This window comes from Nylanderia fulva, unplaced genomic scaffold (genome assembly GCF_048542155.1).
Source record: "Nylanderia fulva isolate GAGA-0341 unplaced genomic scaffold, ASM4854215v1 Scaffold20, whole genome shotgun sequence".
In the NCBI taxonomy this organism is placed as follows: Eukaryota; Metazoa; Arthropoda; class Insecta; order Hymenoptera; family Formicidae; genus Nylanderia; species Nylanderia fulva.
The window spans coordinates 1,229,264-1,255,201 of record NW_028190264.1 but is presented as its reverse complement, the minus strand read 5'-3'; the positions used below and the strand labels follow the sequence as shown (position 1 = coordinate 1,255,201).

The following is a 25,938-nucleotide window of genomic DNA, read 5'->3' as shown; positions in this document are numbered from 1 at the left end:
AGACGTACCTGAAATATAATAAAGCTAGTCTGAATAATAAAAAACATGATTGTCTGAAGCCGAACGAATTTTGATTTCTGATAGTCGATTGCGAGTAGGAGGACCCGGTTAAAATGTTGAGTTTTAATGCAGATCATTTTTCTGCGACCATAAGAAAACTTGAACTGCGGGAAAAAATGATAAAGCTTTATCTATTTCCTTTTTTATTCAAATTACGTATTATTGTATTTACTTTTTTTAGCGCAAATTTTATCATCAATTTTTTACTTCAAAATAAATACAAAATTGCACATAATATTATGAAAATGATGCTTGTAATTTAATTTTATAAGAAAAAGCGTTTAATCGATTGATTGCTAGGACATTTAAGTAATGTATATATTTCACACGCATATAGAGACACATCAGGTAACTTCGATCAAAGTCGGCGCAAGCGTAGTCGCTCTAATTTCGAGTAACGTAGTTTCACTCGTCTCATTCTTGTTTGTGCTCTCGTCGAGGAAGTTTGTCTTTTCAGAGGAATACAGCCAATTTTTTGCATGTGCTTGCAAATTATCTATAAATCGCTATCGCCGTAAAATATGAGGTAACTATGTGAATCGTAATTCAGAGCGTTCTATATTTGTAACAAGCCTGATTTAATAATTATTGCTTTTAATTAAAATATGCGATTTCGTATTATATTGCATCAACATTTTTGTTTAAAAAAAATAAAAACGTAGATATTTGAGAATCGCCAGACAGAATTTAAAAAAGTAAAACTCTTCTCTCGACCGTACTGGCAAATATTATTTATTAAATCACAACGTTTCGACTCTTCTTTGAGTCCTTATCAAGTGATTTGTAAAAATAAAAATAAAATTATAATTAAAAATAAAAAGACTGTCAATCTCCAGTAACTCGTCTAAGAGTCTTGACGTGTTGTCAAACCGACACTATATTTGTTCTTGACATCCTAAAATTATAATTTTATTTTTATTTTCACAAGTATGTTTTGCTTCTTTTTATTATTTTTTAATATTGTTAAGTGAAGTAATTTTTTTTTATTGTATTAATCTCTGGACTGTATTTCTTCTCTATGTATATCTAGATCACTTGATAAGGACTCAAAGAAGAGTCGAAACGTTGTGATTTAATAAATAATATTTGCTAGTACGGTCGAGAGAAGAGTTTTACTTTTTTATTTTTGTTTAAGTTTCTAGTGATATATCGTTGCTGTTTATGAAACAAATTGATATAATTATATTTGTTTAAAAATATAAATTAATTCTGTATATTAAATATTTTATGTGCATGTATAGTGATAAATTATAACCGGTTTGTATCTATATAGCCAGCTTCTATGTATCTTATTCGCATTATTCCTGCATAAAATATATGTATAACGGTGAAGGACATTGATGCTTTTGTTAGGCTACAAAAATGTTTTCTGTTTCATTAGTATGAAGCACTCTAAAAATCATATTATAATATTATAATTAATAATATACAATCATTCTTACCGTAGCGAAACACTCTAAGAATGCCATAATCAATCCGACGATATTAATAATGTTAACAGATTTGCTGCCTTTTTGCAACATAAACATCTGACTATGAAAAAAAAATCTAGAAACTTTCGACTATCCTTTTGTTCTCAAGTTCTGTCTTGAGTATTCCATAATATATTTTTTTCTGTTATAGATTATAACATAAATAAAATACCTTAAGGTATTTTATTTATGTTATTATTTTAATATTTATATTATATGTCTTATACATACATATATATATATATATATATATATATATATATAATATTAATATTAAATATATATATATATATATAATATTAATATTAAATATATATATATATATATATAATATTAATATTAAATATACCTTAAGGCATTTTATTTGTTATTATATTAATATAATATTTATATTAATTAATATAAATACAGGAGCGCAATATAAAATACCATTTATAAACAGTGAGAATATTCGCAATTTTATATCTTCACTCTAGAAGGGATGGAAATTATTATCCATCGATTTTACCCCGAAAGAATATCAACAAGTGTTATTTCACACAAACACATTTACAGCGTAGCTTCGTGATCGAAATCGACGCAAGCGCAGTCGTCCTTTTTTCAAGTAATGTAGTTTCATATGCCTCATTCTTGTTTGTGCACTCGTAAAAGAAGTTTGTCTTTCTAAAGAAATGCGGAGTCAATCCGTCTTACGTGTGCTGGCAAATTAGATAAAATTAACATCGATAAAATATAAGGTACTGTAAACCATAATTTAGAGTTTTCTCTATTTATAACAAATCAGACTTAATAATTGTTTCTCTTAATAAAAACATACACATATTTTTATATTATTTATTATTATATGAACAACTATATATATTAAGTTTTTTGTCACCATAATATTTTCTAGCATTTTGGTCGTTATTGCTCCATACGATAACTATGGTTAATTTTTTAGCTATAAATATTACTTCGAAAATTGTATAGACAAATGATAATAAACAAATAAAAAAATATTTTATTTACAGTCATACATATCGTATCCATTCGTAAATTTAGTTTCTTACCTTGCAATTTTAAATATTCCACACATGGGTATGATGCATCCTAAGAGCAATGTTCCCGTTGCTGTTATTATAGTCGCCCCAATACAAATAACTGCGTTTGTATGCAATATAATTAAATAAAAATATTTCTTTTCATCGATAAAATATTCAGTCGTATCTCGTATTATCTGACTCTGTGGTTGAGACTTGTTCATATGCAAAACAGTACCAAGAATTTGTGGCCAAATTGGCGATATCAGTATTAGAGGAATTAGTGTAACACTAATGGTGAAAGCTGAGAACATTTAAAAAGAAATAGTTATATAAACTCTGTTTTTTTTCTTTTTATTTTCTGACATTATATTATTTATGATAATTTGCAAATTTCGCTGCTTTTTAGTAATTTTTCTGCTGTGACATTATTGCAGCATGTTTTTAATATTTTATAATTTTTAATATAATAATAAAAACAATTAGGTTCATTATGTTATATATATATATATATATATATATATATATATATATATATATATATATGATGTGTATATATGTATTATTTAATACAAAGTTTAATTAGCTAATTCATTATTGGAAACGAAATAATTGTGAATTTGTGGCTTCATAAACAATGCAACAATGAGAAAATCAAATCAATGCTTTTGTGATATATTCATTCGTTTAGTCAACATTTCTTGATATGACATATTTTGCTCTTTCATGAAAGGTAAATTATAATCGATTTGTATCTAGCCAGCTTTTATCTACACATTATCTTCGCATTATTCGTGCATAGAATACATAACGGTGAAATAGGACATTGACAATTTTGTTAGCTAGAAAAAAAGGCTCATTATTAGCGTGTAGCATTTTTAATTTTACCATAATTTATAATATACGGTAATTCTTACTGCGGCAAAGCATTCTAAGGATATCGCAATGATTCCGCCGATATTGATGTAGAAATTTTTATTGCTTCTTTGCAATATAAAGAGTAACATCTTTTGTGCGTGTAAAGGTGCTACGTACCACCGACTATTGTATCTATAAAATAATCATCGCTTAATAAATAGTGAAGAATTAATAAAAAAGAAATTATATGTGATGTACAATATTATATGTATGTACAACTGTGTGAACAATATATAAAACTATATCTTACGCGGTAAAGTATATATGATTGTTGTGATTTGTAACTTCTTGTCCGGCATAGTTGGCTATGAACATATATATAAGGATAACAGTTATGCCGATTATGTGTAATATAAGTGATTCTGTATTTCCCTGCCCCAGATTTTGAAAAACCTAAAATATTATGATTGTAGTTATTATTTTTCATATGTTCAAAAAAATTTGAATAGAATATTAATTTACAAAAAAAATTATAATTAAGATATACAAAAAATAATTTACACGATTGAGATTTTTTTTTGAATAATTTATGATTTTATAATTAAAATAATTTACTATTTATAAGTTATTTTTATCATTCTCTGATTGTAATTTTAATTATTAATGAATTCTTTGAGTTTTATTTATTATAAAAAGTATAGATATTCCTCTTTTTTAAAAATAAAAGTCTTAAGAACTCGTGAAAACTTACTCCAAAAAAATTCATGCTCAAAGAAATCACACCAATTGATATTAATATGAAGAAAGAGCCTTGAAAGGTCGATGAGAAAAATTCGGAAAATCTATAAGAAAAATGAATATTATTACAGTGATCACTGTATAATTGTTATCGCATTCATACCATACTTTATAGTCTTGCAATGAATTTCGATGGCATCACTTATTTCTTTATAAATTACAGTTTCGTTTTCCAGATGAATATTTCTGAGGACTTCAATGGTCATTGCTTGTTCGATGCGATAACTGTAAATAATTTTTATTCTGTAAATATATAGAATATATAAAATAACTTTGTTATATTTTTTGTTTTTATTTTAGAATGAAAATTGCAGTTTTTGGTATTTTTTTATGACACAGATAAACTAATTACTAATCATTTATTTTTAACAATGATAATGTATTTTTATAAATTTACTTTTCATTAAAGATAGTCCAATTTTATAATCTAAATTTTTCATACCGAATAGTCTAAAGACAATAAAATAATTTTTTTTAATACTTTCTCCTTAATATTTAGCAGCATCTGATGCTCTACATATATTTTTAAGTGATTGTTGTAGTTGTGGCAGTAAATTTTAAAATTGATTAAATTCTATTTTGAGTTCATTGTACGCGTTCCAAGTAAAACATTAAAATTGTATTGGTCTCAAAATTAGATTTTTTTTATTTTTGAAACAAATAGTAATTTAATGAAAGGTGCCAATTAAAAATTTTCAATTATGTCTCTTTTCCATTTTTTTTAAAGGAAATAATTACTCTTGTATAAGTAAAAAAATTAGAACTTCTTAGTAGTATGTGAAATTTTTGTTTAAATTAGGAAAGTATATATGAAGGAATACTATTTACTATGTGGAATATTATTCACGTCAAATTTTTACAAAATTTATTTTACCATTATATAAAAAAATGCAAAGGATTTGTTTGCAGTTATTTTGATAATTAAATTTGTTAAATTAAATTTGTTTTTTCACCTTACAACTCGAAATAGTCCACATATGTATATAATCCATCCTAGAAGCATTGTTGCTGTAGCTGTCGCCGTAATCGCTCCTATACAAATAACTGTGTTTATATGAAATACAAGTAAATAGAAATATTTTTCTTGATCAAAATACTCAGGCACGAGTTGTATTGTCGGACGTGATTGAGACTCATTTTTATGCAAAACAATATGAAGAATTTGTGGCCAAACTGGTAGTAGAGTAGCAATAAATGTACTGCATGTGGCGAATGCTAAGAACATTGAGAAAAAATAGTTATAAAATTGTTTTTTTTGTTCTAAAATTAATTATATACATATCACAAATTTCACTTTTCTAATAATCACTTTTCTACTTTCATATTATGCAAAATGATTAAATTTACGTACTTTTAATTTATATACTTACAGTTTTATATACTTTCAATTTTATACACTTTTAGTTTTTAATATAAAATAAAAAATTAAAAAAATCAAAATAAAATAAAAATTGGATAATAGAAAACTATAAAGTAAACATGTTATATATGTACATACAAATGCGTGCAAATATCCTCTTTTTATCACTCAAATGTCAGACTTTATTCTGTGTGAAGGTGATAAATATACTTAAGTTAAGAATCGAAAAATAGTTAATCAGAATTATTTAAATATTTAACTTTTATTAGATTTATCGGATTTTATGATTGGAATGTGCTAAATTTTATGTAATTATTTTTGTGTTTCTCATATTTTTTATATGTTTTTACATAGTAATTAACGAGAAATGCTTTATTACATGTAATTATAGTTGTGCAACGTTTCGCGTTATTTCCATATTTTGTAATAATAGCAATTTCTTTTTCGTTCTTTAGCTCATTACAAATATACTGTAGTTGGTCCAATAAATTTTTCACCTATTACATTACAAATAATATTTAATGCTATTTTAGAAAAGTTTGAAAATATATCATATTGTTATATATAAAAACTTAAGCATCAGGAATATAAGCTTATATATATAATTACAATAAGTAATTAACTTACACTATGAGTGTTAATCCAGAACATGTTGTATGTAATTGCGAAAATACTAAAGAATATTGTGGTACAACATACCTTGACGAAAAAGTCAAAAGTGCATTTTTTTATAGTAAGCGTTATGAGCTACAATCAATCGAATTATTTAAAAAAATTGCAGCTAACATTTACTAACAATAAGAGTAAACAGTAATTTAACTCTATAATATATATAATAACATGATAAAATTTTTTTAATTATTAGTAGCAGTTGCAGTCTTGTATTCTATTAATAATGATTAAATATATAATATGATTATATTTAAAAATTGCATAAAAGTAAGCGCTTGCTATGGTAATAACATATCTTCTAGTGCATATTTTCTATAATAATACCATTAAAAAAATATATACATACCTGTAATATAACAAAGCTACTCAAAATACTAAAGAACAAGATTCCTTGAAGCCGTACGAATATTGATCTTTTATATGGCCACAAGCCGATTGAGAGTAGAAGAATTCGATTCAGGTTGAAATGTTCAGTTTCGATGCAGAACATCACTCTGTGAACGTGTTGAACTGCGGAAAGAATAAAGTATGATAAAATTTTATTTTTTTATCCCTTTTTTTTCTTCAAATTAAGTATTAACTTACCACTCTTTAGGAGTACATTTTGCCATAAATTATCTAATTTTTAGGATAAATACAAAATTACACTAAATATTATAAAAACGAAGCAATTTTATTTTAACAATTTTCTGAAAGGAAGACAATTTAATAAATGCATTTGACACAGAGAAGCACTCATCAACACACACACACACACACACACACAGGTATTTCTTCGATCGAAGTCGGCGCAAGCGCAGTCGCCTTTATTCAAGTAATGCAGTTTTACATGCCTCATTCTTGTTCTTGCGCTCGTGAGAGAAGTTTGTCTTTCTAGAGGAACGATCCGCTTGACTGCTAAATGAACTGTAAAACTCGTCAGCAAAATATAAGGTATCGTGAATTTAGAATTTGCTATATTCATGTAACAAGCTTAATAATTGTTGCTTTTAAAACATGCATGATTTTATATTATTTTGTATTTATCAACAATTTTGTACATTAAGTTTCTTGCCATATATTATTTATTGCTGTTAAGCAAAAATTGATAACATTACATATATTTGTTCGAAATTATATAATAAGTTAATTCATTCGTGTAATTGTCAAATTAACTTTAAATTATATATTTTATTTTATCTTATACTTTTTTAACACACGTATCGTACGATATATATATATATATATATATATATATATATATTACACATATCATATAAAAATCAGAAAGATTGTCGGAAAATAAATTATTATAAATTCAGGCAATAAAATACAGTAATATAAACGTTATACGAAATTTATTGGAATTATAACTTATTTCTTCATATGTGAAGAACATTTTATGAATGATTTTTTTGCAATGATCATTGATACATAGGATATAAAACAGTGAAATAAGACATCGATGCTTTTGTTAGCTGTAATAATAAAATATATGTTTCTTATATATTACAGTGTGAAATATATTAATTAATATGTAAATATTGCAGTTTAAAATGCACTGTAATTTTTACTATGGTGAAACAATCTAATGACATTATAAGCAAACTTGATATATTTAGATCGAAAATTTTACTACCTCTTTGTTAAATGAAAAGTATCATTTTTGTGCGTGTAATGGTGCCGTCAATATACCCCATCAAACATTATACCTATAAAATAATAAAATGTAATAAATGTATATTACGTATAACATAAAATTTTTACAAACAATTAAATTACAACCGATTTATATTTAGCCAACTTGTATCTACAGATAACGTATCTTTGCATTATTCCCGCATAGAATTCATAACAGTAAAGTAGGACATTGATGTTTTCAGTAACTGTAAAAAAAATTTGTCCGTTTCATTATTAGGAAGGACATTAAATCGTACACTGAAATTTATAATACAGGGTAATTTTTTACCGTGGTGAAACACTCTAAGGATGCCACAATCAGTCCGCCGATATTCAAATGGAAAGCTTTATTGCCTCTTTGCAACATAAAGAGTATCAACTTTTGTGCGTGTAATGGTGCTATGTACCACTTACTATTGTAGCTATAAAATAATCATTTCTTGATACATAATGAAAAATTAATAATGAAAGAAATATTTACGATATATTATATATACAATTGTGTGAACAATATATAAAATTATATCTTACACAGTGGAGTATACATAATTATTGTGATTTGTAATTTCTTGTCCGGCATAGTTAGTTATAAACATATATACTAAAAGAACACATAAACCTAATACGTGTAATAAAAATCCTGCTTTATTTCCATGCGCTGCATCCCGAAAAATCTAAAGTGTAATTGTTATTTTTCATATGTACAAAAAATTGACTTAATTTACATAGAATAATAATGTTACAAAAAATTATATCCGAGAAATATAAAAGAAAACAATTCGTATGTTGAGGTTTTTCTTCTTGTAATTTATAATTTTTTAATTTTATAATTAGCATGTTCTTAATATTATCGCAGTTATTTTTATTATATTCTGATTGTATTTTTATTATCTACGAATTTTTTGAATTTTATTTATTATGCAATGTTATATATGTCTTTTTTTAATTGTAAAAGAAAAAGAATTTTAAGAACTCAAGAATACTTACTCCAAAAATATTCAGACTTAAAGAAATTACAGCAATTATTATTATAAACAAAAAGGAATCTTTAATAGTAGACATGAAAAATTCGGTAAACCTTGAAAAGATATAAAATGTGATTACAATGTTTATCACTATTCAATTGTTATCGCATGCATACCAACTTTATAGCCTTGTGATGAATTTCGATAGCATAAATTATTTCCTTATAAATTATAGTCTGATTTTTTAGATGAACATTTTTGAGCATTTTAATGGTCATTGTTTGTTCGATGCGATAACTGTAAATAATTATTTTTCTGTAAATATATGAGACAAGGAAAATAACATCTTTTCGTATTTTTTGTTTGTATTTTAAACAAGAGCAGTTTTTAATATTTTGCATGTGTGAGTGTGTGTGATACAGAGAATTTAATTAATATTTATTCAGAGTAATAATTTAGTTTTATACATATAAAAAATTGGAAAATTTTAATATTTTTTGTGCTCTATTTTACAATGGCATTAAAATTGTATTAACTTTAAAATAAAATTTTTCAGAAGCTTCTAAAATAAATAGTGACTTAATGGAAAAAGTGCCAATTAAATATTTTTAATTATATATATATATATATATTTTAAGGAAATTGTGAACTTTTGCATTACTGAAAAAATTAGAGCTTTTTGATGTCATAAAAAAATGTCGTTTTATGTGTGTTTAAAATCGGAAATTATATACAAAGAAATATTATTTACTTTATAAATTATTATTTACTCTGCATAATTTTTACAAAATTGATTGTATCGACGTATTCAAAAAACCAAACAAAGGATTTACAATTATATTTTTATAATTATTCTTAAATTTTTTTCTCACCTCGCAACTTGAAATAATCCACATCCGCATATAACACATCCTAAAAGCATTGCTCCTGTTGCTGCCAACGTAGTTGCTCCTATACAAATAACTACGTTTGTATGGAGTAAAATTAAGTAGTAATATTTTTCTTGATTGAAATACTGAGGCACGAGTTGTATTGTCGGATGTGGTTGAGATTCATTTTTGTGTAAAACAATATCAAAAATTTGTGGCCAAACTGGTATTAAAGTCGCAATAAATATACTGCAAATGGTGAACGCTAAAAACATTTAGAAATAGTTATACATATTTAATTGTTTCCTAATTTTTTTTTATTTAAGATTATTGCAGAATGTTTAAAATTTGATATATTTTTAGGATGATAATTCAAAGTAAACATATACATATATTATAAAAATATACATTTATTTATGTAAACATACTTTTCACTCAAATTTTTTAATTTGTTTATTCTGGAAAAAGCTGATAAATATTAAATATATTTTTAAGCTATATAACAGTTACTCGAAATAATTAAGCAGAGTTATTTAAATTATTAATTTATATCATGATTGAAATCTGCTAAATTTTCTGATTATTTTTCATATTTTTTATGTACTTTTCACTTTTCATATGGTATTTAACAAGTCTTACATGTAATTATAGCTGTACAACGTTTTGCGTTATTTCCATATTTCATAAAGATAGCAATTTCGTTTTCATCTTTTAACTCATTAAAAATGTATTGTAGTTGCTCCAATAAATTTTTCATCTATCATTACAATAAAAATTTAGGAAAAATTGAAAATGATTGTTATACATAAAAACCTTAGTTATTAGAAATATTTATTTGTGTAAAAGTACACAAGGAATTGAACTTACACGATAAGTATTAATCCAAAACATGTTGTATTTAATTACGGTGATAGTAAAGAATATTGTGACACATAAAACTTTTATGATTAAATCAAAAGTGCATTTTACAGTTGCAAACGCTGTGAGCTATAATCAATCAATTTATTTTTAAAAAATTGGAAAAGAACATTTTGTAATGTATAATAATAAGAATAATATATTATCATAAAATTCTTTTATAATTATCTATAACAGTTGCATATACAATATATTCTTTATTATTAACATATTTTAAATATAATTAAATATATATATATTATAATTAAATAAAAAAATTGCATATAAAAGTTAGCGCTTGATTTAATTAGTAATGACATATTTAATATGTATACTCCATAACAATAAATTAAAAATACATACCTGTAATATAACAAAGCTTACCAAAATACCAAAGCACAAGATTGTGTAGAGTCGAACAAATTTTGATCTCTGATATGGCCATAAGCCGATTGCGAATAAGAGAATACGATTGAGATTAAAATATTCAGTCTTGATGCAGATCATTATTTGACGAGCATAGAAACATGTTGGACTGCGGAAACGTTAATAAAAATTCGTCTGTCCCTATTTTTCCTTCTTTTCATTAAGTATTCTTGAGAATCGCTTTTTTAAAGTGAAACTCTTTCATAAATTCTCTAATTTAGAATAAAATACAAAATTGCACAAAATATTATGGGACCGAAGAACATATAACTTTTGTGAAGCGATTAAGCGATTTATTTTACATAGATAGAAATTTAATAAATGTGTATGTTATACGGAGACACAATCATCAGGTATTTTTTTCGATCGAAGTCGGCGCAAGCGCAATCGATTTTTTCCAGTCGCATGGTGTAAACATGCTTCATTCTTATGTATACGCTCGTAGGAGTAACTTGACTTTGGAGAGGAACGTCAGTCTGCCAGGTCTGTGTTTGCAAATCAACTATGAAACTAAAATATTTATAATAATAAAAATATTTTTAAGTCAGCTCCTTAATTTTTTTAAAACCACAATCTAGATTGTGGTTTTAAAATATTTATATATCGTGGACTCTATTTTTTTAAATATAATAAACTTTAATTTTGTATACATATTTCAGGTTTTAATTTATTAAATATTGCTTATATTTTTTAAGATATATACAATGTATGATATATATATATATATATATATATATATATCTATATTTTATGACATATTTTCTTAATGTAGAGATAAAATAGATATCTGTTATGGGAAATGATTATGAAATCAAAATAATGCAACAATTAGGAAACAAATTTAATATCAATACGGTGATGTCTTAATTCATTTACTTATTCAACATTTTTCAATATTACACATTTTACTTTTCTTAACATATCACATATTTTACTTTGTAAAAAATAAATTATAAGCGATTTGTATTTAGTCAATTTCTATCTTATAATGCATCCAATAAAAACGGATCCTTGCATTATTTCTGAAATTTTGTATAATTTTAATATAACTATAGGAATTATCAAGAAATGTTATATATATATGTGTGTATTTAAAACATCGATAATAATATTGAACATTATTTTTAATTTAAAAAAATTGAATTGTCACATTCTAAAAATATATTTATTCAGATGTATCTGAATAAATACATTAAGAATTAATTTACATTATGAAAGAAAAGAAAAAGATATAAAAGGACGAAAATAGTGCTGTAGAGAATATCTGTATGAGAGATTTGCAATCAATAAATTTTAAAAATTAAAATGTGAAAGTATCTGGAATATACTTAATAAAACTTGTAAAAGTACCAAGATTGATTACCTGAAATCAGACGAGAGTTTTGATTGCCGAGAGAGCTATTAAGCCAATGTGATTATTGGAAATAAAATGTTTAATTTTGATATAAAATATTAAAAAATATTAAATCTTGAAACAAATTACTGCTTCGTGAATATTGAAACCCATTTGATTGTGTTAATGAGAGAGTTTACTAATTCTCCTGTTTCAATTAAAAATTTCAATCTTTTTAAATATTAATTTTAATTTTAAATCTTTTATCAGAAATATAAAAATAAAGTTGTTTAATTTTGGTGTTTGCTTGTACAAAACGTCGTTAAATTTAGACCCGTTTCCTAGGAAAAACATATTTGTGCTATCGATCCGACGTAATTCAACAGGTGTTCTTTTCTCTTGAAACAATTTGTCGATCGATGTTCGCGCAAGCGCTATATCGAGCTTTTCAAGCACTAGAATTTTACGTACCTCAGTCTTCCGCGCGCATTCGTGGAGTAAGTTTAGTTATTGAGAAGCAGCTCCGTTTAACGAATTGATAAACTAATTATAAAATGTCTCGCGAGAAAAGTACGAATACCGTAAAGTGTAACTGAGAGCTGTCTACAACAGTGAAGTTTAAAGAATTATAAATATTGATTGGTAAATATAAAATTTTTATTGAACAAACCATCATTTTATGTATACATTTGCACATTTTTATATTTCCATGCATTAAATTAGCTGAACTTTTGTTCACACAATAGTTGAGAGAAAGAAAGATAGAGAGAAGCATTAATTTCAAAAAATATATAAATTTTAATTGAATATATTAGTCTGTTCTTCTTTAAACTTATGAAATAACTACATATAATATAATTAAATAATATTAAAAATAATATATATATTTATTAATTGCGCTTTTACAAACAAAATATACTATAATTATGAAAACTTTATTTTATATTATATATAATTTTTCTAAAATTATGTCACTTTTTATACATTCATACTATATTTTAATATTATATTAATATTATATTTTAATATTATATTATTGATATTGTCAAATTTTTATTTATATTTATTATTAAAATATAAACAATATAACAAATATAACAATAATTTATTTTATTGTATAATAATTTTTTTTTTTTTTTCGAGGGTAATAATTATGCTACAATTAAATCTCGAAGACAGTTGTTACGAAGTTAAAAAATATTTTCCTTTGTCTTAAAATAATTTGTAATTGTTCATATACATATACTTTTAATCTTGTCGGACAGAATAAAGAACGGTGAAGTATGATATGGAAGTGCTCAGCAGCTGTAATGAAACGTGTTTTCTTTTGTTCTATTCAGTGGTTATTATTTATTATTAAGGAAATTACGATACGTTTTATATGTGCGACATATTTGTATATATTTCTCACCGAAGCCGCACTTTTCATGGACGCTACAAATATTCCACCGAGAACCAGATTGAAACTTTTAGTGCCCTTTTGCAGTAGAAAAAGTATCATTTTCTGTACACGTATTGGAGCCTTGTACCAATTGACATTATATCTAGAAAAAAATTCTTATTTTTTAAAATTTGTAAGTAATTTTTTTATTATTACATCTACAAATATTATTTGTTTCTTTCAAAACATATCCACTTGAAATTTAAATGAAGAACATTTAATATATATAAACTTATATAATACATATTTGCTAAACAAATACAGTCATAAGTGAAGTTAAAATTTTCCTTACACAGTGATAAACAAATATTCATTGTGGTCCGTAATTTCTTGCGCAATATGATTGGATAGAAACAAGTATGTGTAATGGACAGATACCATAAATAGAGATAATAAAATTTGTTCAATGCTATTGTTAACTGACACAATCTGAAAATTATGAGACACATTACGTAGTTATTGTTTGCTTTTTACATATTAACATTATTCTATGCATAGTATAAAATATGTCAGTAGATTTAAAATCTATGTTAAGTAATATGCCATTATTTATTGTGTAGTATAATTAGAAGTTTTACATAATTTTCAAAAAAAGCGTGCATCTATCTTGTGTATATAAAATTTATACTTGAGAAGATAAACATGCAAATAATGTTTTAATTGATAGAATTGCTAAAAAATTTTTGTTATTTCCCTTTATCTATGCGGATTTCTTAACTAATATTACAAAGTAGCGGAACGACTAGTTTAAAAATTTGATGAACTTTACTTGAAGAAGATTACAGCTCAGGCAAAATAAGCCAGCTGCTATCAAGGAAAAGAAAGATCCCACAAAATTGGATATTAAGAAATGGCTAAGCCTTTAAAATATGAGAAAGTATATATTTTTAGGTGCGTTCATTACTTATTATTGAAGATAATAATAATACGAACTTCATAGCCTCGCAATGAATGTTTACAGCGCCAATTATATTTTGACAACACTTTTGCTCATTTTTGATACCGCCCTTTTGTACGATACGAATTGCCTGCTCGATACGGTAGCTGTAAATTTTGTTGCTATATTTTTTGTCGAAAAATATATAATTTAAATTGAACCTATTTTTGCTCTTTTTACTTACCAAGCGATACTAAACATTGCACAAGTATGCTGAAGATATGTTATGAGCAGAGCTCCTGTCGATGCCATTGCTAATGCTCCTATGCAAGATGCTGCGTTAGTATGCAACATAATTAAATAAGAATATTTTTCTTGATCAATAAAATATTCTGTCAAAATATGTGTTGAACGTGGTCGAGATATGTTTGTGGCGATAATGTAGTAAATGTGCGGCCAAAGTTGCAGCAAAATAAAACCAAATTGATAGCTTAATCCAAGTACTAGAAAAGAATATTTAATGTATAAATTAATCGATATTTATATTTTCTTGAAAGTGCCAATTATTTATTTGAATAAAAAAAATATACTTATTGGAACGTAAATATAGGAAGATTGAAAAACTTTATCTTACATATAATTATAATCGTAAAACGTTTTGCTTTACTTCCGTATTTTTTTATGATGGTGATTTCATTTTCGTCTTTTATCTCATTACATATGTCTAGAAACTGTTTCATCGTACTCCTCAACTATTATATTGACAATATTGTATAATATATATATTTTTTTTACAACATTCGGAAATTATTATAATTGGGTTTCCGTATTCTTTTTTAATAGGGTTTGCTAAACTATTTTATAGAGGTATTTTATATTTTACTTTAATCTATATGTAATATTTACATTGTAATAATAATTAACAAATAAATAAGGGTAATATGTATAAAAAAGTAAACTATATAATATAACAAAGTCTCCGATTTATAAATACAAATTCAGATAAGTGATAAAATGATAAAAGACAGGTGTAGAAATTAGGTGCAACAAACTTATTTCTAAATTTTCTTTAATTTAATTTGAATGTTTCGATTCTTTTTTTGGAGTATCCTTGATAGATCAATTAATAAAAAAAATATGTACCTAAATTGGTTTGAAGGAAAGGCCGAAACATTGAAATTAAATTAAGTAGATTTTAAAAACAAATTTGTTGCGTCTTATATTTTTGTACCTCTTATTATTTATCGTTTTTTTCACCTGAATTTGTAACCAAATAAACTATATTAATTGCGAAAAACAAATATGGAAACCCATATACGTATATTACATTCAAAAATGCATTTATCAGTAATGCTTAATAATAATTTATACTCTTACAACATCAGCGTTAATCCAAAACGAATTGTATTTGATTAAAAAAGTAATAAAAAAGAATGCAGAAGATAAAACTTTACAGATAAAGTCGAAAGTGTGTTCCGATGTTATAAATGTTGTAAACTGGAAAGAAAATAATTTTATTAATCATATTTTACGAATCACCTTATTTATTTGTACATTATTCGATTAACATTCTATAAATGCTTTATTTTCCATTAATCTTTTACGTAAAATAATTTATCGAATAAAATAATTAACAATTGTATACAATCATTAACGTGACAGTTAATACAAAAAATCATTGTATTATGAAATATAATGATAATTAAATCATTCGACAAAATAATTTTGTATTGATTTTTATATGTCAGTACACATAATACGCACGATCTCGTAATAAATATAATTAAAATGCGAACATACCTGAAATACAATAAAAGTCGTGATAATACTATAAAGTAAAATGAATTGAAATTCAATTAAAAACGATCGCTCATAAGGCCACACGCCAATGAGAAGCAATAAAATTCGATTGGTGCTAAAATGTTTAGACAGATCGAGAGAGGTCATCTCTCCGTGACTGTCGACGCAACTTTGAAAAGTAATAAACGTAAATTCACTTATTCTCTCCTTCTTTCCGAGTCATTGATCATTTTATGCATGAATTTTCTCTCATGGTGTAAATTTTACAGTAATCATTCTAATTCAATAAACGAAAAATTGAATAATGTACCGTAACTATTTATTGGGAAATTGGGCAATTACATAACAGTAAGTTAATAGAAGCTATTTTCTTACAGAAAGGTATTCATGAATTTTTCTGTAGAAAAGTCGCGCAGTCGCAATAGTTACTTTTCGTGTTGTATTTTTCATTCTATTACAGACACTGCTAAGAAACACTCGTCTAATTGTAAGTTGTGCTCAATATCAGCTCATGTCAATATATTTGAACTTAGTACCAGCAAAACTTGTTGTTTTTTTTTTAGCAAAAGCTATTTTATTATGTATTTGTTTAAATTCTTATATTCTTAATATTTTATTTTCTCTAACAACTCAAACATAATTTTTTAATTTTTTATTAATTTACATATTTGCTATAAAAAACAGGAACTTAAATATTTATTTTCCTTAAAATTTCTTTTTAAATTGTTTAAAGTGTTCATGTACCACCAGAGATCGAAATACTTGGAAATCCACATTTTTCCCTTCGCGAAGAATTGTATATAATTAAGTAATCGATTTCGACGCCCTACCGGATATATATACATATGTTTATTTCCCATAGAAAAGAACTCCATGAAACACTTTTTATTGATAGCAAACCGCACATATGCATCGCAGAGATGTAATTTGACGCCCTTCATTCTAGTGCATGCAGTCATAAATTACAGTCAATCCTACAGAGACATATATATAGTAGTCGGTCTATTTAAAATATCGACGTATTAGTTATAAATTTATTTGTAAATATAAAATTATTATTGAAAAAACTATTGTTTTATGCACATTTGCACACATTTTTACAAACATTTTTATATTTCTATCCACTGATTAGTTGAGCTCTTGTCTACTTGTCCACAAAATAATTAATATATTATTCTATTTGAATAGTTTATTGCTAATATTGAATTTTCAATTTTTAAATTTGAAAAATATAAATTTTAATTAATATTATTATATTGATGTTATTATTGACTACTCTTTTTTAGACTTTAAACAACTAAGCAATGTATATATATATATATATATATATAATTATAACATTATTAAATTCATTTATTAATTACGCTTTTGTAAATAAAATATACTACTTATAAGAATTCTAGCTTATATTTTATATAATTTTTCTAAAATTTTCTAAATCACATTTTTTACATATTTATACTACATGTAATGTTGTTAAAAATGTGCAGGTTAAATTTTATAGTTTTTATCTAAGTTTTTACTAACTTTTAAATGTGTAATACTACTTATTTTTATTAAATAGAGATTTTGTTCTTTGTGATTAATAATCTGTCTACAGGCGTAAAATAATTATTTATAATAATTTGATCATATTTTTAATTTTGCCGGGTAGAGTAAAGAACAGTGAAGTACGATATGGAAGTGCTCGTCAGCTGTAATGAAACGTGTCTTCTTTCATTTTGTTCACTTATATGTTATCAAAGAAATTGTAGTGCATTGTATTATATATATTGTGTGATATATTTGCATTTTTTCTTACCGAGGCCGCACTTTTCATGGACGGTACAAATATTCCACCGAGATTCAGATTAAAACTTTTAGTCCCTCTTTGCAATAGAAAAAGTATCATTCTCTGTATATGTAATGGCGCCATGTACCAATTGACATTATACCTAGAAAATAATAAATGGAAAAAAATTTTTATTTCTTCAAATTTGTAAATAATGTACATTAACATATTTGTTTCTTTCAAACTACATTATTAATGATATTCGAAATTTTTAATTTTGACTTATGTATCTACAAGATAAATACAATCATAAGTAAAGTGTAAATTTTTCTTACACAGTGACAAACACATAGTCATTGTGATCCATAATTTCTTGCCCAACATGATTGGATACAAACAAATACACGTAAAGAATAATTACTAGAATTATAGATATTACAAGCTGCTCCATGTTATTGTTGAGCGATACAATCTGAAAATTATGAGGTATATATTATACATACATGGAATGGAAATGGAAAGGGAAAAAAATGGAGGAAGTGAGAAAGATTGGGGGAGAAGGTTCTGGTTATTTGACAAGTTAGTGTGAACAGTTTTAAGTTACGGAGTAGAAATATGAGGGTGGAAGAAAAGAAAAGGGATGGAAAGTTTAGAGGAAAGATATCTAAGATGGACGCTAGGGGTAGATAAAAGGACACCAGGATACATGGTTAGGGAGAAAGTTCAGAATAAGTTTCTATTCTATTCTATTCTATTACACATACATATATATTAGTTATAATCAGATTCTTACGCTCACTTGCATGCATACTGTAAAATATGTCACAAAATAACATCTATATTGTATAATTCGTCGCTTATTATATATAGCGTGTATAATTACAAAATTTTACATTATTTTCTAAGAAGCATGCGTATATCAAGTGTAGATACAACTTATGCTTGTGTAAGAGAACATAAGCAAGGAAATAATTTCATACATCTTTTATCGATATATCGGTAGAAAACAATTTTATTATTTCTCTATAGCTATGCCGATTTGTTGACTAAATTTAATTTTACAAAGTGACTCGTTCCAAACTCACGACTCGTTCCAAAATTTGACGAAATTTACCCGAAGAAGATTAGAACTCAGACTAATCATGCCGGCCATTATCAATAAAAAGTACGATCCCACAAAATTGGACATTAAAAAATGGCAAAGCCTTCAAATACAAGAAAGTATATATTATTATGCGCGTTAAATATTTATTATTAAAGATAATAATAATACAAACGCCATAGCCTTGCAATGAATGTTTACTGCACGAATGATCTCTTCACAACTCTTTCTCTCATTTTTCAAGTTATTCTTTTGTAAAATACTAATTGCCTGCTCGATACGATAACTGTAAATATAATTATATATTTGTGTATAAGAATATCATTTAAATTGCTGTATCTATTTTTGTTCTTTTTACTTACGAGGCGATACTAAACATTGCACAAGTATGTTGAAAATATGTTATGAGCATAGTTCCAGTCCCTATAATTGCAAGTGCCCCTACGCAAGATGCTGAGTAATAAAGCAGCATAAATATATAGAAATATTTTTCTTTGTCTATAAAAAGTTCAATCTCAAAATAGACCGAATGATAGACTGATAGAGATTTGTTTGTGAGAACAATGTCATGAATGTACGGCCACATTTGTAGCAAAATAAATATAAGTACACAGAACATTCCAAGTGCTAAAAAGATTTTAAAATAATCATAAATTAAAACATATATACATTATTTAAGTTTTTTTACCATTGCAATTTATTTATTTAAATAAGAATGAATAAATACTGGAATTATGCATATAAGCGGTTCAAGAAAATTTATCTTACTTAAAAGTAGAATCGTAATAGTTTTCGCTTTGTTTCCGTATTTTTGTATGATAGCAATTTCATTTTCATCATTTATCTCATTATACACATCTTGAAGTTGCTTCAGCGAACTCCTTAACTATCATATTGACAATAATGTATGACATTTTATTTTACTAAATTCGAAAATTATTATAATTTAGTCTCCGTATTTTTATGATCGGATTCCAACTATATCTTTTATTTATACATATATATATATACACACACATTTTTACTCTGTTTATTATAAAACTTATATTATAACGATTAAAAAATAAAAAGTAAACAATATTGTTAAGAAATAACTATATAATAACTACAATTATATACTATATCAATCGCGTAACAAATACGGAAACCCATATATTGCATTTAAAAATACATTTATCAATGATTTTTAATAATTTATATTCTTACAACATCAGCGTTAATCCAAAACGAATTGTACTTAATTAGAAGACAACTGCAGAAAAATGCAGAAGATAAAACCTTGAAGATAAAATCTAGAGTACATTCCGATGTTATCAATGTTGTAAACTGCAAATATTAATTTTATCGTAAAAGTAATATTTATTTGTATATTTATTCAGTGTATTATATCTGTTTAAATTCTCAATTCTCTTTTAATCTTCTATGTACAATAATTTTGCAAATGAGATATAGGAATTAATAAATTTATGTAACTATAACATCACATTATTTTATTATAAAATATAATAATATTTAAATCGAGCGACATAATTAAAGTAATATATATATATATATATATATATATATATATATATATACATATATATATATAATGCTTTTTATAGATCAGTATTTATATGAGCGATAATAAATTATAATTAAAATTGCGAACCTGACATATGGTAAATGTCGTCACAATACCAACAAATAAAATTAATTGAACTTTAGTTAGAAGTGATCGTTGATAAGGCCACAAGCCAAGGAGCAGCAATAGAATTCGATTAATGTTCAAATATTGAGTCTCTAGACAGATCATCTCTCCTCGACTGTCGACACAAGTTTGACGTAAAAAGTAATAATCTAAACTTCACTGATCCCTTCTTTTCCATTTATTGATCGTCGTTTTATACATGACTTTTTTCTCGTTGTGTAAATTTTACTGTAATCTTTCTAATTCGATAAATTAGAAGTTGTATGTATAGCAACTATATTTAAAATTGGATGGTAAATTATAGGCAATTTATAAAATTATCGTAGATGGAAGTTTATGAATAAGTGATCGATTTTACATGGAAAGCAAGTTAACAGAAGGTATTTTCTCAAAGAAAGGTATTCATGAGGGAAATTTTTCTGTAGAAAAGTAGCGCAGACGCAATAGTTACTTTTCGTGTTGCATTTTTCATTCTATTGCAGACACTGCTAAGAAACACTAACAATATGTGTTCAATATCAGTAGGTCAGCACTTTTTAAATTAATACTAGCAGAAAGTGTTATTTTTATCAAATCGAATCTTATTTTACTGTGTATCTACTTTTTGTTTAAATTCGTGCTCTTAATTTTATATTCTCTAACAACTCGAATAACTTCTTCAATTTTCAAATTTACATTTTTTGCTACAAAAAAAATTAAATTTTAATAACGATTAATAACGATAAATAATGTATAATGTATTACGTATTTTGATTAAGATATTAATGTGCCTGAAATAAAGCATGTCAAAATATCAAGATTCAAGATTACCTAAAATTGGAGGAGTTTTTATTGCTGAGAGGACTAATCAGTATTGACTATTGGAAAATTCTATTGAGTTTAAAAGTATTAAGTATTGATATAAAATTAAATCTTGATATAAATCACTCTACGATATTGAGATGCGTTTGATTGCGAAAAATTAGGGATGGTTCGCTTATTACTTTCTTTCGATTAACATTTATATATCTTTTTATTTTGACGAGGAATGTTAATATAAACTATTTAATTTGATAATAAACATTTGTGTGTTCGTACAAAATATTATTGTAAACTTGAGACAGATTACTGGGGCAGAAAACATGTTTGCAATCGATCCGACATTGAAAGAAATTCAACAGGTGTTCTTTTCTCGTGGAACAATTTGCCGATCGAAGTTTGCGCAAGCGCCATCGAGTTTTTCTGGCAGTACAAACTTATGTACGTCAGTCTTCTGCGAGCATTCGTGGAAAGAAGGTCTGAAATCCTTTTAACGAATTGATAAATCAGTTATAAAATCTCTCGTAAAAAAGTGTAAAGTATCGTAAACTGTAACTCAGAACTTTCTATAGTTGTGACATTCAAATAATTATAAAGTTGGTAAGTGTAAAATATTTATTGAAGATACGTCATTTATATATATTTGCACATTTTTACAAACATTTTTAAATTTTTACCTGTTGATTAGCTAAGCTTTTGCTTATAAAATAGTTGAGAGAGAAAAAGGGTATCTTTTTAAATAATTTTTTCCTAATATTAAGTTTTCAATTTCATATTTAGAAAATATGTATTTTAATTGATATTATTATATATTGCATTTTTGGACTTGAAACGACTAGACAATATATATAAAATTTAATAATATTAAAAATAAAATACATTTATTATTTGCGCTTTCACAATCAGTATCACATAGATTATATAATATAATTTTTCTAAAATTATGTCCATTCTTTTGTACATTTATATTAGGTACATTTAATGTTGATATTGTTAAATTTTGTTTTTCTAACTGTTAAAATATAATATTAATTTTTGTATTGAATATAAATATTGCTTTTTCTTCTAGAGTAATAATCATGTTACAATTTAATCTCGAAGGCAATTGTAACGAGTTTAAAATATTTTCCTTCGTTTTAAAGTATTATAATTTGTAATTGTTTGTACTTTTAATCTTGTCGGGTAGAATAAAGAACGGTGAAGTATGATATGGAAGTGCTCATCAGCTGTAATAAAATGCGTTTTCTTTTCTTTAGTTTAATTATTATTTGTTATTGAAATCACAATACGTTCCGTATGGACGCTATATTTGCATATATTTCTTACCGAAGCCGCACTTTTCAGGGACGCTACAAATATTCCACCGAGAACCAGATTAACACTTTTAGTGCCCTTTTGCAATAGAAAAAGTATCATTCTCTGTACACGTATCGGAGCCCTGTACCAATGAACATTATACCTACGAAACAGTAAATTAAAGAAATTAGTTTTGAATGAAATTTATAAATAAATTTTTCATTACATTCAACTTTACACACAGAACAAACATACACAAACATTTTTTTTTTTTTCAAAGTAGATTTAGTATAAAAAGGAACCTTCAATATAGACTCATTATGCGTATCTATAAAACAAATACGCCTATACATAAAGTTGAATTTTTCCTTACACAGTAACAAATACATATTCATTATGATCCGTAATTTCTTGTGCAATATAATTGGATAGAAACAAATATACATAATGAACAGTTATCATAATTAGAGATTGTATTAGTTGTTCAATGTTATCATGAAGTAACACAATCTGAAAATTATGAGACATGTTATATGATTCATCATCGACTTAATGTACACAACATAGGTACTTTAAAATGTATCAGATTTATGTTGTGTCAAATGTGTCACTTTTTATAGTGTAGCTTATATAATTGCAATGTTTTTTAATTGTATAAGCCATTGTAAGCTAATTAAAATAATTTTCAAAGAAGGCTATATATATATAAGAAAAGAAGATAAGTATACAAATCATTTTTTAAGGTTTTTTAATTATTACATTTCTAGAAAATAATTTTTTTATTTCTCTCTCTCTCTCTCTCTATCTGCCAATTGAATGACTAATTTAAATTTTACAAACTGGCGCATTAATCTTTCAATAACATAACGAAAATTACCTGTAGAAGATTACAACTCAGACAAACTAAACCAGCTGCTGTCAAAAAAAAGAACGATCCCACAAAATTGGATATTAAAAAATTGCAAAGCCTTTAAATACAAGAAAGTATATATTATTATGCGCGTTAAATATTTATTATTAAAGATAATAATAATACAAACTTCATAGCCTTGCAATGAATGTTTACTGCACGAATTATCTCTTCACAACTCTTTCTCTCATTTTCAAAGTTACCCTTTTGTAAAATTCTAATTGCCTGCTCGATACGATAACTGTAAATATAATTATATATTTGCCGATAAGAATGACCTTTAAATTGATGTATCTATTTTTGTTCTTTTTACTTACCAGGCGATACTAAACATTGCACAAGTAAGTTGCAAATATGTTATGAGCGTAGTTCCTGTTGCTATCATTGCTATTGCTCCTATCCAATATGCTGCCTCAATATGCAACATAATTAAATAGGAATATTTTTCTTGATCAATAAAATATTCTGTCACAATATGGAATGGTAAAGATTGATTTGTAACAATGTTATAAATGTATGGCCCCAAATCTGACAAAGTTACAACAGATAGAGAGAATAATCCAAGTGCTAAAAAAGGTTTCAAAATAATTATATAAATAAATTGTCATTTAAAAATTTGTGTTTATAATTGCAATTTAATTTTTAAAATATAAAAAGATATTGAAATGTAAAACACATAGGAAAGTGGAGAAACATTGCATATCTTACATATAAGTTGAATCGTAATACGGTTCGCTTTGCTTCCGTACTTTTGTACGATAGCGATTTCATTTTTGTCTTTTATCTCATCATACACTTCTTGAAGTTGCTTCATTGAACTCCTTAACTATGATGTTAATATTATTATATAACATTTTTGCAACATTAGAAAATAATTATAACTGAGCTTCCGTATTCTTTCTTGATCGAATTCAAACTAAATTGTCTACATTATATTTTTGTTTATTCAGTACATTATAATATTTACATTGTAATGATTAAAGAAAGTAAACGAAATGTAAAGAAAAATAAGCTATATTGAACAGAAACAACAAATACGGAAACCCATATATATTGCAATTAAAATTACATTTATCAATGATGTTCAATAATTTATATTCTTACAATATCAGCATTAATCCAGAACGAATTGTATTTGATTAAAAAAGTAAGAAAAAAGAATGTATTAGACACAACCTTATACATAAGGTTCATAGTATATTCTGATGTTATAAATGTTGTAAACTGCAAGTAATAATTTTATTAATCAAACTGTAAGAACTACATTTATTTATTCGATTACTAAGCTATAAATTCTTAATTGTCTGTTTATTTTTACGTGCAATGATTTAGCAAAAAAGGTATGTAATTAATAATTTCATATAATTACATATGACATATAATTTCGTATAACAAAATTAAAATAATAATATATTGATTTTTATACGTCAGTTTATAATATGCACGACTTTGTAATCAATTATAATAATTGATACATAGACGTACCTGAAATATGATAAAAGTCGTCAGGATACCAAGAAGTGTAATTAATTGAAGTTCAACTAGGAACGTTCGCTGATAAGGCCATAGGCCAATGAGAAGCAATAGAATTCGGTTGATCTTAAAATGTTGAGTCTCGATACAGATCATCTCTTCTTGATCGTCGACACAAGTTGACGAACAAATAATAAATGACAATTTTCTATCCCCCTCTTCCATTTATCGATCGCTTCATGCATGACTTTTTTCTCATGGTGTAAATTGTACAGTAATCTTATTAATTCGATAAATGGAAAATTGAATAATGTATATTATAACTATATTTGAAATTGGATGGCAAATTAGGCAGTTACGTAATTTAAGAAATTTTCTTATGGAAGTTCATG

The 25,938-nt window shown here is 25.5% G+C and overlaps 6 protein-coding genes across 11 annotated transcripts in view; 1 reads left to right on the top strand and 5 right to left on the bottom strand.

Moving 5' to 3' along the window:
* Positions 1-3,153: 3,153 nt before the first annotated feature.
* On the bottom strand, positions 3,154-6,742 carry LOC114944104 (uncharacterized). The gene is made up of 9 exons (XM_029319859.1): positions 6,586-6,742; positions 6,195-6,314; positions 5,947-6,064; positions 5,161-5,422; positions 4,316-4,432; positions 4,161-4,251; positions 3,720-3,862; positions 3,469-3,601; positions 3,154-3,393 (listed from the first exon to the last, which is right to left on the bottom strand). Exons 1-9 carry the CDS (start codon positions 6,727-6,729, stop codon positions 3,340-3,342), a joined length of 1,182 nt encoding a protein of 393 aa, XP_029175692.1. The 5' UTR covers positions 6,730-6,742; the 3' UTR covers positions 3,154-3,339.
* A 360-nt stretch (positions 6,743-7,102) lies between these two features.
* The window catches only part of LOC114944100 (non-structural maintenance of chromosomes element 3 homolog), a 66,292-nt gene continuing 47,456 nt past the window's right edge, over positions 7,103-25,938 (top strand). For 2 of the 6 annotated variants that reach the window (XM_085482275.1, XM_029319854.2), the window contains exon 1: positions 7,103-7,172. The gene's annotated coding sequence lies outside the window, so the exon portion shown is untranslated. Of the gene's footprint in view, positions 7,173-12,880; positions 13,031-22,334; positions 22,468-25,938 lie in introns of those variants that run through there. The other 4 variants (XM_029319855.2, XM_029319852.2, XM_085482274.1 and 1 more) reach the window with 2 other exon arrangements.
* On the bottom strand, positions 7,633-11,153 carry LOC114944107 (uncharacterized). Its single transcript, XM_029319862.2, has 11 exons — positions 10,993-11,153; positions 10,600-10,719; positions 10,372-10,489; positions 9,736-9,997; positions 9,044-9,160; positions 8,886-8,976; positions 8,430-8,572; positions 8,188-8,320; positions 8,004-8,104; positions 7,858-7,930; positions 7,633-7,696 (listed from the first exon to the last, which is right to left on the bottom strand). The coding sequence occupies exons 1-9, from the start codon at positions 11,134-11,136 to the stop codon at positions 8,051-8,053; spliced, it is 1,182 nt and encodes a 393-aa protein (XP_029175695.1). The 5' UTR covers positions 11,137-11,153; the 3' UTR covers positions 7,633-7,696; positions 7,858-7,930; positions 8,004-8,050.
* On the bottom strand, positions 13,615-16,668 carry LOC114944099 (uncharacterized). The gene is made up of 9 exons (XM_029319851.2): positions 16,507-16,668; positions 16,084-16,203; positions 15,341-15,458; positions 14,951-15,209; positions 14,763-14,873; positions 14,599-14,689; positions 14,122-14,258; positions 13,800-13,932; positions 13,615-13,693 (listed from the first exon to the last, which is right to left on the bottom strand). The coding sequence occupies exons 1-9, from the start codon at positions 16,651-16,653 to the stop codon at positions 13,637-13,639; spliced, it is 1,173 nt and encodes a 390-aa protein (XP_029175684.2). The 5' UTR covers positions 16,654-16,668; the 3' UTR covers positions 13,615-13,636.
* On the bottom strand, positions 18,144-21,174 carry LOC114944098 (uncharacterized). Its single transcript, XM_085482410.1, has 8 exons — positions 21,031-21,174; positions 20,148-20,265; positions 19,742-20,006; positions 19,555-19,665; positions 19,392-19,482; positions 18,613-18,749; positions 18,308-18,440; positions 18,144-18,200 (listed from the first exon to the last, which is right to left on the bottom strand). The coding sequence occupies exons 1-8, from the start codon at positions 21,172-21,174 to the stop codon at positions 18,144-18,146; spliced, it is 1,056 nt and encodes a 351-aa protein (XP_085338536.1).
* On the bottom strand, positions 22,913-25,818 carry LOC114944106 (uncharacterized). The gene is made up of 9 exons (XM_029319861.2): positions 25,559-25,818; positions 25,178-25,297; positions 24,782-24,899; positions 24,391-24,640; positions 24,204-24,314; positions 24,041-24,131; positions 23,537-23,673; positions 23,194-23,326; positions 22,913-23,093 (listed from the first exon to the last, which is right to left on the bottom strand). The coding sequence occupies exons 1-9, from the start codon at positions 25,769-25,771 to the stop codon at positions 23,037-23,039; spliced, it is 1,230 nt and encodes a 409-aa protein (XP_029175694.2). The 5' UTR covers positions 25,772-25,818; the 3' UTR covers positions 22,913-23,036.